This window comes from Lytechinus variegatus, chromosome 13 (assembly GCF_018143015.1).
Source record: "Lytechinus variegatus isolate NC3 chromosome 13, Lvar_3.0, whole genome shotgun sequence".
NCBI lineage: Eukaryota > Metazoa > Echinodermata > Echinoidea > Temnopleuroida > Toxopneustidae > Lytechinus > Lytechinus variegatus.
In genome coordinates, this window is record NC_054752.1 from 8303677 (window position 1) to 8323708 (window position 20032).

A 20032-nucleotide genomic window follows, 5' to 3' on the forward strand; every position below is an offset into this window, starting at 1 on the left:
TTAGCTTAATGAATAACAATAATTGTTGTTGAAATTTTTAGTGCCCTAGTTGGTTATGCAAAAACATTCTTGCCTAGAGCATATATGAGACCAATAACCAAAACCCCTATAAGTACAAATCAATTTATCCAAATGAGCGATAACCTCACACCTCTGAGAAAAAGTGGAATTGTCTTGTATACGTGGCATACTCCAAGCGCAATATTGAATTAGGACTTTGAGCCACAAAATATATTAAACCTACATACTAGCGGCACAGCTGTGCCGGATGTGCAAATAAAAAAGAGATTCCATCACTCCCCTACTGCTTTTCAACATACATTGGTAATTTCAGGTTTCAGTACTCAATACAAGGCAATTAGTTGAAAGTGTTTGTCTTTGCAGACACTATAGATAACGAGGACAAAGGAATTAGACCTAAATCGCCATGCAATCCTGATATATGCATATTTAATAGAAAAACAAAGTTAATGTGTTTCGTAAGAGATAATACATGCCCTGAGGTAAAACAATATTATATTACATTTTAAATGCTTTTGAGAGATTCAGGGCCATAATGATGATGAATTACTCGATATATGATATCCCTGGAGTATTACTTAATGATAACTGAGATTTTCTTTATTCATAATGTATGAGCCATTTCAGTTCTGATTCTTATTCAATTCTATAGGGCTTTTATAGCATGTATTTCTGTTCAGGGGGTAAAATGTACCCAGCAAACAGAAAAAAAAATATGTGCATTCAGCACCATTTTAACAAATGAAAAATACACAATAATAAAAATAATAATAGCTGGATCTATAAAGCCCTTTTTATCTGAGGATACTAAGTGCTGCAATCATCACCCCGGCTTTAGCTCGAGCTACCATCACCGGCGCTCAGTGCATTCAAGGAAATAATTCTGCCGGTTACCCATTCACCTCACCTGGGTCGAGTGCAGCACATTCTGGATAAATTTCTTGCTGAAAGAAAACACGCCATTGCTGGGATTCGAACCCACGACCCTCTGTTTGAAAGGCAAGAGTCAGAAACACTAGACCACGAAGCGCCCACAATTAGCGATGGTTTAAAGGTCAAGTCCACCCCCCCAAGAATGATGATTTGAATAAATAGAGAAAAATCCAACGAGCAAAACGCTAAAAATTTCATCAAAATCGGATGTAAATTAAGAAAGTTATGACATTTTAAAGCTTTGCTTTATTTCACAAAACAGTTATATGCACATCTCAGCGACATGCAAATGAGATAGTTGATGTCCTTCACTCACTATTTCTTTTGTTTTTTATTGTTTGAATTATACAATATTTCATTTTTTACAGATTTGACAAAAATGACCAACTTGACTGAACCATGTAGTATTAAAACAATGCTAATTCCACATGTTCAGGGAGGAATTAATCTTTGTTTCACATGACAATGAGGAGAAAATTAGAACATTTCATATAATGAAATACAAAAGAAATAGTGAGTGGATGACGTCATCAGTCTCCTCATTTGCATGCCGGCCAGGATGTACATATAACTGTTTTGTGAAATTAAGCAACATTTTAAAATCTCATAACTTTCTCATTTTACATCTGATTTTGATGAAATTTTCAGTGTTATGCTTGTTGGATTTTCCTCCATTTATTCAAATCAACTAATGGTTGGGGTGGACTTGTCCTTTAAAGAAAGACATACTACCATGGTGTATACAAGGATATTGATATTAATTGAATGCCCCACTACCATAATACAACATCTGGTGGGTGTTCATAAGTTAAGAATGACTTTAAGAACGACTGGTGATTCTTTCTATACGCGCTGAATAATCACAAACATGTAATGGTACACATCATTTACCACAAGAAAGGATTACCAATTGTTCTTAAAGTCGCTCTTAACTTGCGAACATCTTTATGAAACGGGCCCCAGGGCATTTTTTCCAGAGCTACTTCTTATCGCTCATAGGCCAAACTTGTTGCACTGTTTCATAGTTTATATTGGAGCCTATGCTACGGGAATGTGGGGGACCATTTTTAGATTTCTAATGATAGTAATAATTTTAACATTTATAAGGCACTTAATAGCAATGTTTCTAAGCACTCAAAAGGAGGGGTTATGTGTGTGTGTGTGTGTGTGGGGGGGGGGGGTGAAGACCCCATGACCCCATTGAACATCTTCCCAGACAGCAGTATAATATCTGTGATTGAGTTTATTGTGAAATTTATACAACTGCACACTACACATGCATCGACATCTCAAATCAATAGAACCATGTGATATGTCAGTAAGTCTAAAAGAAAAAGGTACATGAAAGAGGGAAAAAAAAACCCTGCCATGATGAACAAAATATACTCCTCCATTTGCATTCCCAATTCTACGCAACGCACTCTCGTGACCTCACTACCCGCAAGAAGCCTGTCGCTGCATTCCATAGAGATGACCTCTTGGTGCCGCGACCGCATCCCAAATGCTCCGATTCCTCTTTTTGTTTTCAGATGTTGAAATGCGAGAAATCTGCAGGCTGCTTTTTATGCAGGGACAATATCGAAGTTGGCACAGGGACGCCGAACGCCTCGGGAAAAGGGGAGTAAATGAGCGCCCGGTGGAAAACGTTGAATAACAATTCAAGTGTTTGAGAAAGGGGGGCATTTAGACCTTGTGAATGTAAAATGACGGAAATGGAGGATGGAAGACAGGAAGTAAAAAGATGAAGAAGGAAAAGAAGATGAAGGATAAGAAGATGATGGGGAGAAGAAGCAGAAGGAGGAGAGAATAAGAGAGAACACGAGACAGAGCTGAAAAGGATACAAGAAAATAATGATCTAAACACTAGGGTATGCATACAATGCGAATATAATGCCAAGCGTATGCAAAATTGTGTAGGTAAACTGGTGAAAATCAATAAAAAAATTTGTCCTCATGTTACTTTTGTGATTTCAACAATGTTTTAATGCTTCTTAACACAAACAATGGCAAGAGAATGTTATCTATAGATAAGATACAGAAAACTCAATTAGAAACTTTGTCCAGCATTCGCAATAAAAATCACTGATTAAGCTGATTTTCACAATAATTGCACATCTTTGGGTCAGACAGGAACGAATGGATGATTTAAAACATGGGTAGGGAGTGGTAAATGCAGGTAACATATCAAGTTATGAAGGACACTTGCTTTGTGGTAAATCTAAAATGGTTAGATGTAAAATGAAAACCATGCATGAATGGTACATACTCTTCCATTTGTCAAATAAATTTTTCCCTTTGGAACTTAAAGAGAAATGCCAGTAGTTGCAGTAAACACTGATTTCATGAGAGAGTCTGTAAAACCAGGCTTAATTGTCAGAATATCATCAAGGATCTAGATCTGGTACAGTTACGTAAACTGAACTTTGTGAAATCTTGAAATCTACGCTGAAAAATGTTCACACTGAAGATCACCAACACAGATAGGCACACGTGGGAGTTTATTATTATTGCTGGAATAAAGACCCGATGGAAGTGACCGAATCCGCCCCTATTTTGCTTATTTCTCAGCAATTACACAATTTCTTCCGGAATCCTTTGGCACATATTTTTTATTCATACAAACAGACACTTGGGTGGTCATTATATTAGATTCTGTAAAAAGTCATTTTGAGATCTTACCAAAACTGGAATTTATCTTTAAGATGTGTTTGTGAACACTTTGCTTGCAATTAAACTACCTTAATGATCCTCTGCATGTTTCTGATCATATTCCAGGGGAATTCATTTATATTTTTGTGTCTAATTAGGCTAAGAAATGCAGCAGGGAAGACAAACTGATAGTCAGGATCCTTGAGGTTTACTTTCATTACTCAATGTGCAGTCGGATACAATATGTCAGAATTTGGTCGGAACGATGAAGTAGAAGAAATATACGCGATGGGATTAGAAAATGTAAAGGAAAAACTAGATTATATAATTTTTCTGCTTTTCTCTGGATGTAATGTGAACCATTTGCTTGCTAGAATAGTACTACAAAGATCCTTTACATGTATGTTCTTCTCATCTCATTCAGGGGAAATTTATGCGCTTTGTGTCTTACTAGGCCATGAAACGAATCAGAAAAGACAAAATGATTATCACAATCATTGAGGTTTACTTTCATGACTCAATGTGCAGTCGGATACAATATGTCAGAATTTGGTCTCGATGATGAAGTGGAAGAAAACCGTGCGATAGTAATGGAAAATAAAAAGGGAAAAGTATATTAAGTATTCCTCCCTTTTGCTTCTCTAAATTTGCTTGCTAGTAAACTACCTCATAGATCCTTTGCATACGTTTCTGATCACATTCAGGGAAATTCATATATATTTTTGTGTCTAATTAGGCTAAGAAACGAAGCTGGAAAGACAAACTGATAGTCAGTATCCTTGAGGTTTACTTTCATTACTCAATGTGCAGTCGGATACAATATGTCAGAATTTGGTCGGGATGATGAAGTGGAAGAAAAACCATGCAATGGGCAGGGACGAGAGGTTGCATGGGAAACCGGAAATGAATGTCGCACGTCGGTATGACCTCAGGAAAACTACAGGAAATCATCTTGATTGCGGAGGAAGGGATGGGTAGTGATGGAAGGGAAAAGGAAGAGGGTGGGGAGGATGAGGAAAGATGAAGAGACAAGAATGAGTTTGAAAAGGAAGAAAGACAAAACGGAAATATCCAAGGATCGGCAAGACGATTGTGAAAGGAGAGAGAAGTATTAATGAGAGTGGCAGAGAGGGAGGAGAGAGATAAGATATGAAGAGAGAGAGAGCATACAAGAAAGAGATAAAGAGTTAAAGACAGAGGCAACATACAGAGAAAGAGAAGAGGAGAGTGAGAAGGGAAGACAGACAGAAAGAAGGGATAGGAAATGGGACAAGTTGAATATCAACAGCGGGGATGGGCTCAAGTACTTTCTTAAATTACAATTACAATAACGTAATTGAAGAAATGTTCAATTACAATTACTTTTCAATTAAATTACATTTTTTAAATTACAATTACCAATTACTTTTGTCAATTGAAATTACAATCTTAATTACTTTCCATAAAAGTCATAAATGAAATTAATTTGTATTCTGTATGTAGCATCACCTATTTCAACATAATTATAAGTTCAATACAGAAAAACCATATGTTAACTCTTCATGCGTTCACCTGTAAACCCCCTGTGTGTTGCATTATTTTAGGGTCTCATTCACATTCGTGCCACGAGTCACAGACTCCTAACAATAAACCTGGCCATGGTATTGTTTGTGAGGAGGGTTTTATTGATTTTATCCTCTCCTTTTTCAATGAACTTCCTGGCTGTGATCAGGATGTATTGATTTTTTGGGAAAACTCAACGATTCTGTAATTTGTAAACTGCGATAATCCGTCGAACGCTAAACTAATGTCGCACTCGCTCCGGGACGTGCAATTGTTCGAAAAACAATGGGACAGGGGACGTCTATGGGAAATGTGTGGTTGTGCAAAAATGCGAACGAAACACGCCTACGGATGTGCAATAATGAGAACGTAACGCATGAAGAGTTAAAGAGCATCGATTCTGCCTAAATCACTCTTTGATGCCGAGGTAGTTGACATGAAAAAGGTCATACAATTAAATCATAAGTTAAGTAAGTATATTGTTAAGTAATTGAATGTAATCAAAAGTAATCGACAGTAAATAAAGTCAATTACAATTACCTTCCCTTTTAAAATTTTAAATGCAATGACAACTACTTAAAACAACATAATTATGTAATTGATCAATTACCTTGTAATTCAGCCCATCCCTGATTAACAACAATCTGATTAATATCCCCTCAAACCTTCTCAAATCCATTTATTTCGAATCACAAATATAATGACCAACTAATTTATCTCTTCATGACATCAGCATTAAATCTGTAACGTTTAGCGATGATATCCACAGCAGAATAAATAAATGCAAACGGTGAGATGTTAGAGAAAATTTATCATTTGACATTTATTACACCTCATATCCTATTTGCAGTGCCAATTTGCAGGAGGCAATTTGAGCTCAAAAAGCAATTTTGGAAGGAGAAAAGTGGTTATCCCCATGCTTCGAGCATCAATCTCGATATAGATATATATCCCATAAGTTTTTTTTATTAATAAATCAGGATCGTATCGCCATGGGCAACAGGTATATCAATTTATTCTCTTGGCTTTCTATTTTTTATCCTCCCATGCCATTTCTCTGTCTTGCTGGCCTTCTTGTTGTTTACCCTCTTCTTCCTTTCTTTCCCCCATCTACCCCCCCCCCCCCCCCGATCTCTCTCTCTCTCTCTCTTGCTCTCTAACTCTCAGAGAAATATCACAATTAGTTGACATGGAGTAGCACAGTTACAATGTTTGAATTTTCTTATAGAATAGGACTATGCCTAGGAAATCTGATGTACTTAGCTACCTGACAACAAAATTACGTGTGCATATTGCATCTCAAGTTTTGGTCAATGTAATTGCCACAATTTAACTTTAAGGACCAACTCTAAATATATCCTGATTCTACTTTGACACCACGTAACAGTGGAATACATTCTTTTGCTCTATAACTTCATAAGAATTGTCTAAATGGCATAAAATTTAGAGTAAAATGCATGGCATTGATACAAACATACAACCAATAAATATGTGGAAATAAAAAAAATAACACAACTTGAGCTGCAACTTCATGAAAAGACCCATGTATGTTTCTTTAACTGAGAGTTGATGGAAATACATGAATACATTGAGAGAAAAAAATCACAACTATCCTCAAAGCATTCAATGCAATAGACCCTGTGTACTTCGGTCTCCCTTTAAAACTAAATATCACTACACATGATTGAGTAGGAGTGTCATGGCGAATAATACCATCTATCTTTATAAGTCCGTGCCCAATCCACTAGGCTAGATAAATATTTAGAATGACGTTAACTTTCTGTCGCTAGCACGCAGCATAAATTTGGCAATCAGCTAAATATAGCTGATATTGGAGCTACAATTCGTACAATGAAATGAAACGAATGGCACAGTAGGGTAAACTAGAATATTTTGGTTTTAATTTCTACAAATATCAATTTATTATGGAGTAATTCTGATGTGGCTATGAGGGATCTTATATAATTAAGTCATAAATTGGTTGCATTGAAACAAGTGATTGACCTAAATCAAGAGCAGAGCATTTATAAAGAGTATAATTTGTCTTCCTTGTTGTATTGTTGTCTAATAATATTCCTAATACACGCTTCAAACTACGGCTTTATTCATTATTTTGAATAATTGCTTACAGTATTGTAAGCTATAACTTAAGTATGTGAAAATGATATCTTATATACCTTAGATTTCTTTATATCCAAGCTGCTTGCACTTTTGGTGGTATTTAGAATTTTAACTCCAAACTAAACGAAATATGTTAGTCCATCATCTGTGGAATGCAAGGTTTTATGTACTTCGTTTACATTCAAGGCAAAGATGAAGTACTAACTAGTTCATAAAATATCACTGTATACTTCTATTATTTTGATTAAAATAAATTATGCTTGTGAAAGAGTTGACGACTGGCAATCCACAGAAGTGTTGTCAAAAGTTAAATTTGGGATAAAGATAAATACCAGTTTTGGTAATGAATCATTCTAATGATCTCTAAACGAGTTTGAACAGAATCCAATGAAATGACCACCCAAGTGTTTGCATGTATAAATAAAAAAAAAATGTGCAAATGCCTCTGGAAGAAAATGTGTAATTGCGGAGAAATGAGCTATTATATGCACAGAATTCCATCAAATGTCAAGTACATGTATTTTCCCCTGAAGCGATACTAACACACTATCCCACGTAAGCTTTTCTGTTAAAGTGAATATCACATTTATCGGTTTTCAGCTCAGAACTATTGATTTTCAGCTTAGATTTCATGATTTCACAAAGATAAGTTTAAATCAACGTACCACATCTAGATCCATGATAATATGGCAACAAATAATCTTAATTTAAGATTTTCTCAGGAAATAATTGTTTGCTGCAACTACTTTCTTTTACCTTTGAATAAACCATGGCCATGAAAGAGCCACCCGTGAAGGGTAAATTTATTAATCAGACCATAACACAAGGCTAATTTAGACCATTGTCTCCAATGCCCTCAGAAATGGACTAAATAACCTTCCAAATATTTGAAGAGTAAAGACCAAAATAAGTGCCCTTTTTTGCCTATGGCCTTGGAGCCCTGCAGTAATCCAGTGCATGTGTCCCATTGAAACATACATTTCACAATTGATGTCAATTTTAATGGTCTAATGGGGTGTTGCAAGAAACTTGCGATCAATTGCAAGTTTGTGATTGATTGCTTATCTGCTACTTGGAACAAGGAGTGCAATCTGATTTGTTACAGTTAAAATTAATCAATTAATTGTAAAATCACAAGAGTATTTAAAACTGATTGCAAATATTTTACTTTTACTTTTAGTGCCCTTTGAAAAAAAAGGACCTTGCCTCTTTGAACTCTTAATACAACCCCTGCTAGACTGTGTTCATATCTACTCTAGACTCGACAAAAGTTGCGATTGATCAGATCAACCATAACTATGAAAAACCAGCAACATCAATACCTAAGATGCATGTTGACTAAGAATATGTCCTAGATAAGAGCTGGTGGGAGGCGCGATAGCTCAGTCGGTAGAGCAGGGGATTCATATTCCGGTGACCCGGGTTCGATTCCTACATGGTGCGCAAGTGCCCTTTGGTAAGGCATTAATCCTCATTACCAGGTCCTTCGGAAAGGACCTTAAGCCGCCGCTTGCAAGCAAGCAGGTAAAAAAAAAAATCCCCACCAATAAATTCCTACATTCATTGATTTCTTATATTCAGTGTGTTTCCCGTTGTTCACAAAGGACAATGTACAACTTTCCTGTAGAAATAATTATGACATACACTTAAGGTTGATTGGATCAATCGTAACTCTTCGAAAGACGGGCCCCTGGAGGAGTTTCTCAAAGATTGAAGTGTGATTTAAAATCACACTTGAGTTCCAATTAGCGATGGTATGGTATGTCATGTCTTACCACATTGGTAAAATCATGCACAAATGGACACTACCACATATCAATCAATAAAATAAATTGTTAAGTAACGTGTGTTGACGAAACAGCACAAAACAAAAACTTTTAATCATAGGTATACCTACAATTTGCGATTGTACAAACGCCTACTTAGCTTGTTGTACGCGAGCAAATGGGAGGCTGAATGTCAAACACGACGTACATGTACCATCCAAAATGTACCGTTGCATGGCTTTAGGAGGTGACGTCACAATACGATTAATTCTTTGCGTTCAGTAAAAAATGAAGGTGCAATACGCGTAAAGCCTGCTGACTCAATGCGCAGTGCTGCCCAAGCTCATGTGCGCTTGTGGGATTTTGCTTTCCGCTTTCAATATTTTTGCTCCCTTTTCATAGATTACTGCAAAGAAAACTTTTTTTCCTATTTTCACTAGACTCTGAGGCATTGTACAACACAAATAGCAAATATTCATATTCGTGCAATGGTGCAAGATTTAGCATGAATTCAGTGAAATAAAGATAGGCTCTATTCAACTTGACTAAAGCCTCATTGAATAGAGCATCTTGCTCTCACTTCATGCGAAATCTGCACCATCACAATCATGCCTATACGCTATTTGTATTCTATTGTATAATTAAAAGAAAAAGTTGTTCACATCTACTCTAGATTTTTAAATTGCTTAAAATGACCCAAAGAGTGTCGTTCATCAGTATTCAAAAGATCAATCATGCTACTTATTCAAATTCTGTCCCATGATGCATTGCGATGTAAGATCCATCAAGGCCTATAATGGATATGAACTCTCAAAAATATAACTACACCCGGTGTGTTTCATAAAGCTGTTCGTAAGTTAAGAGCGACTTTAAGAACGACTGGTGAACCTTTCTTACGTGCTAAGCTATCACCAATGAACATTGAATGGTGCATATTTACCACAAGAAAGGTTCACCAGTCATTCTTAAAGTCGCTCTTAACTTACGAACAGCTTTATGAAACACCCATCTGGGTTAAGTTAGGAAATGGCCTACTAGTGGTTAAATTTCAAAGTTGACTTACCGATTAAAGCTCCAACAGACTGAGGCGTCAGTCTAAGTGAAGAAGCATTTACATGGACGGTGATTGCTTTTCCTTTCACTCTGCAATTCAACAACAAAAAGGAATGGAAAGAAGAGAAATATTGAGAAGTGTTACATATGAATTCTTGGAAAAAAAAGTAGCTGTCAGTTTAAGTGAATATCATTCACATGAACGGTGATCACTCTTCCTTTCCCTTGGCAAATTGGTAACAACATTGCGAGGTCAGGGCGCGACAAACCCGCTTGCCCGATTGCCCGGGGCAAGTGAAAATGACGTGCGGGCAAGCACCTCTCAAAGTCAATTGCCCGATCGGGCAAGTGGTTGTTGCGTCTTTTTTTTCTGTTCCGTACCTCGTTTTTCCATAAATCATCCAAAATCCACACTCAAAATCATGAATAAGCCTTAAAAAATAGGAGTAGCGCCGTTTCAAATTCCGAAATTGCGTTATTTTTTCTGTACCACGTATTTCCATACATGGTACGGTGTGGTACCAGGTATGAAAAAAATCAACGCAATGGCCGGGAAACAGTTGAATGTAGTATAGGGGTCCATTATGACTACCACCATGTGCAATTTCTAATGCACATTTTCCCCCTTCTGATATCACAATTCTGTGATAAAATAATTAGAACTACACAGGAAATAAATCACAGAGTCTAGTAACTTTGCATTGGTGAGGTGTCATGTCATTCGGCTTTGCTTTTCAAAACGGCCTATTAACATCCAAAATAACTTGCCGTATTTGTTAATTATAACTTAAAATTCATTTGTTTCCCGTTTTGAGGGGATGAGGTAAATATCAGACAATAAATCATCAAACAAAGCTCCATCTATTTTACAAGGCCGGCGGGAGGCTCACACACGTGCGCATACTAGCTAGCCAGTCTGAGCTCTGTCTCTCTGCCAGAGCTCTGGGGGACGATTCGCTCAGTAAAGGCCACAATGATGGTGATTTTCTGTTTCAGACAGAGTTTACATTTCGGGTATATTTTTCAAAACTTCCAATAAAGTTTGATGATTTCTTCATTGTCATGTATATTTAAGTTATTAATGAATACATTCTCACCAAATTTAGACTCCCCCATAGAGAAATGCAATTTTCGTAGAAGTCTGCGTTTTCAAAGAACTTCAGGAAAAGTTAGGGTATGTGGGCCTTTATTACACGGCCGAGTACAGGTTATTGTACTGGAATAGGCGAAGTAGAAATTAGATATTGAATTCATTTATATCAAAGTTCAACTCACAGTCACACCCACACAAACACACGCGCACACACACACCCAAGATTCTAAGCATAGTGAAAAAAAATACTTAAAAATCATACAATATTAAACAATGTTACTAATAATTCATTAATAAGTGAACAGGTATTCCTCAAAATAGAAAAAAAAAGTAGCATGTGAAAACATGTCGATAAAATTATTGACCGAGTGGAACATCATAAAATGATGAAGAAAAGACTTGATGGTTTCCAACTAATTTTTTTTTCAAGGAAATATGGAAAATAAATGACCATTTCATGGATTTAAAGATGCAAAATGTGAAATTTTAGCCACTCCACTTTTGATGATAAAATAATTTTTTCCGAGTCAATAAAGAGCTGAACATTTTTCACTGGCTTTCTTTATAGTTTCCAACTACGGTAAATGAAAGCAATTCTAAGGAAATATGTTACGCAGGTAGCCATTTCATGGATTTAAAGATGCAAAATATGAAATTTTAGCAACTTTTGTTGAAGGGTTTTTAAAACCTTAAATACCCATAAAATATCGATTTTTTTCTCCAAAATAAACGTAAAGACTCAGGCCTACGTTGCTGAAAATATCCTTTTCAATGTGTGTTCTTTTATACTGGACATGATTCTCAATTGTTATTTTGTATACCTTAATAAAAAATAAGAGTAGTGCTGTCATAATGAAAAAATTATTTAAAAAATTGGGCAAGCAGTTTTTTCTATCGGGCAAGCAAATTTTTTCATCACTTGCCCAACAGGGCAAGTGACAAAAAAAATTTTTGTAGAGGCCTGACATTGAGAGAGATGTGTTATATATAAATTCTTTGAAAAATATGATAAAACTTTGTATAAAGCTGATTTCCTTGTTTGTTTGCTCAGGAAGTCTACAGTAACAGATAAGATAGGCTAAGAGAAGTTGGAAATTGAATTGTTGCGGTAGCAGAGATATATTCTCGGGCACAACTCGTGTTCCTAGAAATCTTATCGGTTTCTTTCTTTGAAACTACCTTCTTATCACTTCTAATGCTTTACAGAAAGAAAAAAAGATGACAGAATAAGACAAGGTATACAGAGACCTTTCATAGCTGGGTCAGCGAATCTAAATGGCAGTTTCGTCCGACTCTGGACAAACGACATACAGTGTGTTTGCAATTTTTTGTCAGCTCTGATACGATGGACAAACTGCTGTTCAGATTCACCGACCCTCGACCGAGACATAAATGTGCGAAAACTCACTAATGTTATGTGTCAAGACTCAATAGCATTGGCAAAAACTGAGGAAGTAGTTTACTTCAACAGCAAAAGCCTTATCCCTTGCTCAGAAATGACTTCGTCCCAGGTACCCATTTACTACACATGGGTGGAGAGTGGCAAATATAAACATAAATGCCTTACTGAGGGATATGTGTTTTGCAGTGGGATATGAAGCCCCAACCTTATGGTTCAGTTCAAAGTCCAGAGAATTAGCTGCTGAGCTCAAAAACCTCTTGGAACAGTTCACCTTGTCAAATATGGGAAATATTTGTTATCAGCCCGGCATGCTATTTTTTCCGTATTCCCATTTCTCTCATTTTTCACCTTACATGTATCTCTACCCTTTTCTTAAACACCTGGCTTGGGAGCATTCCATAAGCCATACTCTGAGTGATATTCACAGACAAATGACATTTTGGCCAATCAGATACAAGGATTTCAGTAATCTATAACAGTTATGTGTGAAAATGACCAGTACACTGTTTCATGTAATGGTTCCAGGTGACTATTAAATTTCTTTTTTTTTAATCTTAGGCATTATCCCCCAAATTGAGTCAACATCATGAAAGTGTCCTCTCACAATTCAATAATACTTCCATGAAATCAATGTTAAAAGTTTGATTATGACAATAAACATTCAGTATAATTCATTTTATTACACACTCTCTAGAAAAAAGGGCATAGTCAAGCCATAAAGGCAATAATATGTTATTTAAAGACTAAATTAAATTGAACAAGCAGTATGGGATGTTTACTACAGTTCAAATGCTAAGCATGTTTGGTTGGCATTTGAACATAATGGTCATAAAAATTGAGCAATCAGGCACGTCTCTTAGACTGCTTTTTCCCCATCAATCCTCGGGTAGGAACATTTCTCAAACGAGAGCTGCAGTCTATGGATCGAACATCACGTTTGACCCCATTTCCCTGCATTGAACCTCTTACCTTCAGCCGAATACTCTGTTTGGCGCAAAGGAATCTCAGGAGTGATAAAACTCATCGTAATTATCCTCATCATAGTGGGTGAAGAACATTACCAAAAATAATACTGATATTCACTCGTGTACGGATGACCAAAGAAAGATAATATATCCAAATCCGAATGTTTGTTATTCAAACCAGGAGAAGTAAAACGTGGGAAGACATTTGTATCAGATTGCACATGTGTTTGGAGGAAGCAGGCTTTGCTATGTAATTGTGGGTTGCGTGAGTTAGCGAGTGTGTGTGTGGGTGGGTGAGTGTGTGTGTGTAGCCCAACACACAGGGATTGGATGCTGCATCGGGGGTGTATGTTAAGCAGTATGAGATGCTCGAGGGTCCAAAGCATGCATGTACGCGAGAGAGAGAGTGAGAGAATGATGCTGAAGTATACAAGATGCTTTGATTTCAAGCCAGCAAGCAAAGAGCCATTCGAAGATGGTCTTATTTGCAACAGAATCTTTCTTTTTTCCTCTTTCTCTCCCCCTCTCTTTAGTCTTTCTCTCTCCATCCCTCTCTCCCCCTCACTCTTCCTCTCTCTCCTCCAATAACCCAACTCTGCAATTTCCTTCGTTCCTGAGGGGGCCCCCGCTCTTCCCCGTGATTATATTTGGCCGGGAAAATATTAACGGCAAACAATTACCAGCTCAGAGAAGGGTGAAGACAGCCGGCGAAACTAATGAGCGGCTACTCATAATTTTTCCCCATCTTCCCATTCCAAACCGTCTCATTTTCCGTCCGTCACATTTGATTGAATTTCGGGGAGATTGGGGTCGGCATGAATTGCCGCGTGGAGACAATTTGACATTTGGAAGGCATCGCCTAGGAATGGAGGTGTTTTGGAGGGGGTGGTTTCGTCGTGACCCGGTTTGTTTGAAGTGAGAGGTGGCTGATGAGAGCGAGGGCGCTGCAGGTAACATAAGACCATGCAGGTTATGATCAATAAATCTATCGTTTGGAGCACATCATAGGCAGGCATAGTCAGCTGATGCAGAGGAGATAATTTTATATGGATACCTCTCTAGCCTTCTTAACCACTTGAACAAATGATGCAAATTTTGCGCATTTCACAATCAAATTCAAAATTGTAATAATTTTTTTTATCAGTCAACATTCTATCCACAAGCTTGTGAACATAATGCTTAAGAAACCTTTATGAGATAATTGATAGTTCCAAGAGTGAAATATGGAAATCAAGATACAATGAAATAGTCATAAAAAAAACTGTTGTTATCACCCCTTCCCCTAAGTAGAAGAGTTATGCAATCGTTCTATCCTCAAATACCAAAATTTTAGTTTTGGATATGAGATGTCAGTCTCACAAAAGATGACAGTTGCAGAAGATTTGTTTTTACTTCATCTACTTGACACAAAGGTTAGCAATTAATCGTACGCTTGTTTCACGATTGATTGTTGCTAAGCTTTGTGTTACGGCCCCGGGAGAGAGATATGAAAGAGGGATAAATCATCAATGAGTACCAAATATCAACGACCCACTGGCATCATTATCGTGCGAAATTATACTTTACATAATAAGATATTCACGTGTGAAGAACTCAATGATCCCCACAGGGGTTTCACATTAAGTAACCCCACCTTCTAAGAACAATCTCAGGGCCCTGTGACCTACAGCTTACCAATTGATCACAAGGCTAACTACTATGATTGATTGCATTCACTACTGTGTATGATCAATCGTAAAAAATCAGCCCAATAATCAATGGCTGAGGGTCATGTCACAGGGCCCGCATAAAACAAAGCACCCTTGAATGCCATCTCTATGGATGATCCATGAGCAAAGTCTTGGACACCGTGGATACCCATTGCCATGGTTACCATGATGACATCACAACAAATTAGGCAGAGAAGGGAGTAGGAGGTCAGATGCGGAGGGGAGATGGATTTAATGGAAGGCCTAATCAGGCGGTTATCGAGTGGAGATGGTTGCAATGACCTACTTATAAAAGCCTTTAATCCAGTTGTTACAGCATTTGCAGAAAACAGATATACTGTAATTTGGAAACAGGCTATCCCACTGATTTGTATGGTTGAATCTAGTCATAATCCTTTTGAATACACTAATCTAAATTTTGGAACATAAATTCATTATTCATGTTTATCAGACACTTTAATTGCTAATATTAATTTGCATCAAAAATTTGACCGATTCTTGCTATTGTATAAAGCGGGATAATGACAAAACGATAAATCCATTCCACCATATATGCCGCCATTATTGTTATTCTAATGAAAGAATTATTCAGAATGAGAGTATTATAATTGAGAAAATCTTTGCATTAAGAAGTAGAATAATAGAGCTGCTATCTTGTTTTTTAGACATGCAAATCAAATGTTGTCTCAAGTCAGTGCCAGTGCCATATTACAATCCCCAACCATGTGGGTGTTTCACAGAGCTGTTCATAAATGAAATATGAAATATTTTTATTTTCTCCTCATTGTCATGTGAAATGAAGTTTAATTCCTCCCATAACATGTGCAATTCCATTATTTTAACATTTTGTGCTTCTGGCGAGGAGGTCCTAATTGTCAAATTCATAAAAATTGAAATATTGTATAATTCAAACAATAAAAAACAAAAGAAAAAGTGAGTGAGTGACATCATCGACTCTCTCATTTGGATGTAACTGGCTCGTTCATATAACTATTTTGTTGAAAATAAGTGAAACTTTGAAATGTCATAACTTTCTTATTTTACATCCGATTTTGATGAAATTTTCAGCATTGTGCTTATCTGATTTTTCTCTATTGATTCAAATCGACATTTTTCTGAGGTGGACTTGACCTTTAAGAACGACTGGTGATTCTTTTCTAATGTTAATGATACACACCAGATTTTCATTGGTGTTGATGAAGTCCCTAAGAAAGGATCACCAGTCATTCGTACAGTCGCTCATAAGTTAAGAACAGACTTATAAAATACCCACCAGTGGTCTATTTCATGAAGACCTACTTTCACAGTAACTTTGTCATTATGCTACTACCATGGAAACATTGTGATTGACTACTGATCCCCTGTTACCATGGTAGTTACCAAAATAGCAAAGATGAGATATTTGTAAGTCCTTTGAAGCAATGTGGCCCAGTAGATTAGTCTCTGTGCTTTGAATCAGAGGGTTGGGATTCAAATCCCAGCCATAGGATTTATTCCTTCAGCAAGAAATTTATCCACATTTTGCCGCATTCAACCCAGGTGAGGTGAATGGGTATCTGGCAGGATGTATTCTTTGAGTGCACAGCACAGGAAACACCGGCTCTAGCTAAAGCCGAGGTAATGATGATAATAGTTGAATGTAGTGGCCCAGTGGATTAGTCTTCTGACTTTGAAACAGAGGGTCGTAGGTTGGAATCCCAGCCATGGCGTAATATCCTTCAGCAAGAAATTTACCCATATTGTGCTGCACTCAACCCTAGTGAGGTGAATGGGTACCCGGTAGGAAGAAATTCCTTGAATGCTTGAGCGCCTATTCAGCCCAGCTAAAGCCAGGGTAATGATAATAGCAGGGCCCGCTGGGAGAACAGTTTTCAGAACTGAAGTGGATACCCTAGGTAAATTTGCCTTTATTATTATTATTATTATTATTATTAAAGTGTGTATAGATCGGTGCTATATAAATGCCTATTATTATCATTAAATGTGGAGAACTAGATTCTTTTTTTATTCAACCTGTTGCTTACTAGAACCAGGAAGCCCTTGTACAAAGTCTACAGGAATTACAAAATTCAACATGTCAAAGATTTGCTACTTACTTAATATCAGAGAAGATAGACCTTGGCAAGCCCAGACTGTCGAGAGAGTCAAAGAATTCATCGGCATCCTTCTCAGTTAACCTACAAGAAGACATCAAAGAAACAAAATATAGATATCAGAATACATTATTTAAGATGTTATGCCACACTAGTTAGACAGGGAAGGGTTATGAAGGATTTAAGAGAGGGCGTGTAGCCAGGTTTGCATAAAAATAGACAAGGTTAGGAATATTTTTCTGTGAAAAATGGTTATCACTCGTCATTATTGTCGTGAATATTGGGGGGAAGAAGCCATTTGAAATTGAATCTAAAAAGGAGGAAAAATATGTTTTTTTATGGTTTGATAGTGATGTGATTTGAACAAAAGTAGGTATTTACTACAGAACTACACCATTAATAAATTTCCAGTTATGCATTGTTTCAAGTGAATATGAATATTATCAGGGTTTTAAGGCAATTAAGCTACATGGAATATCCATACTTTTAAGTTCAAATCATCTCTCTCGTAATATAATACTTCAGAATAGCAGCAGTGGAACAGTTTTACAACCTGTTTCTAAAGAAATCATGATAAAAAAACAATGATTATTTACTTACTTGCTCCCTGCTAGAGACTGAATAGAGCTTTACATAATAATTACTCACAAATGACTGTCAACATCTTTTAATTATGAGAGAGCAGATTGAATTTCATTACTTCTACTAACGAGAAATTTGTGTATTTCAGTAGGAATATTCAAAAGATAAAATAGCACATGCTTAGTGCAAGCTGCTGCCAATTTGAAAGCTTGCATTAACTGATTTTCTTGTGTAACAGGTGTTCTACATTGAATAGGAGAGGGGGAACGATGTAAAGAAAAGGGAGGGGGGAAGGAATGATTAATTGGGAGAAGCGATCGATATATTTGCAAGAGGGGGGTATTTGGATAGGATGAACAGCTGGCCAATGCCATTGCCATGGTAGAGTGTGAAGTATTGATCCTGAAAACAATAGAGCTCGGCAACAGATTTCTTTTTATGAGAGACCTTGATATGGATAAGAGGAAATATGTGGGAGGCAAGGTGAGATGGAGGGGAAGTGGGGGGAGAGACAGAGAGAGAAATAGAAAGAGAAAGGACGTGAAGGAAGGAGAGGGGAAGGAAGGAAGAAAAAGACGGAGTGGAAGCAGGTGGGAGGGAGAGAGAAAGAATAGGAAGAGAGGAAGGGACGACCAAGAGAGGGAGGGTGGAAGAGATGGAGAGTGGAAGACAGGAGAGATGAGAGGATAAAGGAAAGATAGAGAGATGGAGAGAAAGGAGAGTCGAGAAGAGACAGATAGAAAGACAGAGAAACAGACAGAGATAGAAACAGAGAGAGGGAGAGAGAAAGGAATAAAACACATAATCAGAAAGATGAATGATGGAAAAAAAAACATAAATTAGATTGAAAAAAAATATAGATGGGGCACAATCAACAGGCATAAACGGAAAGAAAGATTGATAGATACCACAAAACAAGGATGGATGGATTAAAAGTTAAATGAATAGATAGAAAATGGAATGAAGTTACAATTCAGTTCTAAGAACATCCACAGAGGGTATATCTATTTTTATCTTGAATCTGGTAACTTAATGAAAAGGGAAATTTGATACACATAAATTTCAAAATATACAAATTTGAAGACTTACTAACTAAAAAGAAGGCATCTCCAGATGATAAACAAACACCAGACATCATTTTAAAAAGACAGAATACACTATAAACTACATCCAATCCTTGGCAGAACTAATCTTGTAGTTTCCCACCTCGCAAGAAAATCAAGTATAACGAGCTATCTTCTTGAGCTAAAATCCATACAACAAATCTTTTTTCAAGGGTAACAAAGCAATCAAAATTTTAATTGCCCGTGATGATCAAAATTACTCATCATTTTGTATGGTAACAGTCTAAAGGATAATATCTAAAACAAATTGAAAATTTCAAGATCTTCTGATTAAAGAATAGAGGTTTATTGAAATCAATATTTTACTAGGGTGGACTTGATCTTTATGTTTAAAAATAGGGAAAGGGTAGCACATTAGAACCCAAACACCCAATAAAAACGAAAAACAAATGTAACTGTAAAATAATAAGCAAACCTGGCTCTTTGCTAATATTCAAAGAAGTATTTCTTTGGTATTTATGTTGTTCTATGTTTTTATTTCTTTTATGATGTGTGTTTCATTTCATTTTCATCCCATGTGAACATTTCTGCTGCAACTGAACACCATTTCATTTCCAAAAGTAAGAAAACGGTAGCATATCACAAACCAAACACCCCATAAAACACAAAACATCCTTGACTCCCAAAACCGAGCAACCCAGACGCTCCGCTACCGCAATCACCGATAGGAAGGCTACTGAAGTACACATAGGCATCCCGGCTTTCGTTTTGTCCTTCCTAAATTAGATTTCCAAACACTTCCGCTAAGTTCCTCCATGCAAATATTGATCGGCGGTCTTCCCGACATCCCCACCATGCCACATTCGACTGGACACCATGTACTTCAACTGGGAAAGTATGTAAAAACAACACCAGCGCAAAGATGTTCCTAGAAGTCACCTTTTTAACATCTTTTTCCATGTACAGATTCTGTGAAGTATGGGAAAGGCTAGCTTCTAAAAGGAGAAAGCCAATGGTCACATAGAGATATATTTTTGCA

At 36.9% G+C, this 20032-nt stretch overlaps 1 protein-coding gene across 1 annotated transcript in view; it reads right to left on the minus strand.

Annotated features, from left to right (window-relative positions):
- LOC121426620 (cilia- and flagella-associated protein 251-like) overlaps positions 1-20032 on the minus strand; it is a 45444-nt gene that overhangs the window by 11366 nt on the left and 14046 nt on the right. The window contains exons 4-5 of the mRNA XM_041622978.1: positions 17351-17431; positions 10096-10175 (exon numbers count right to left, since the gene is read on the minus strand). Coding sequence (XP_041478912.1) covers positions 10096-10175; positions 17351-17431 — 161 coding nt within the window. The remainder of the gene's footprint in view (positions 1-10095; positions 10176-17350; positions 17432-20032) is intronic.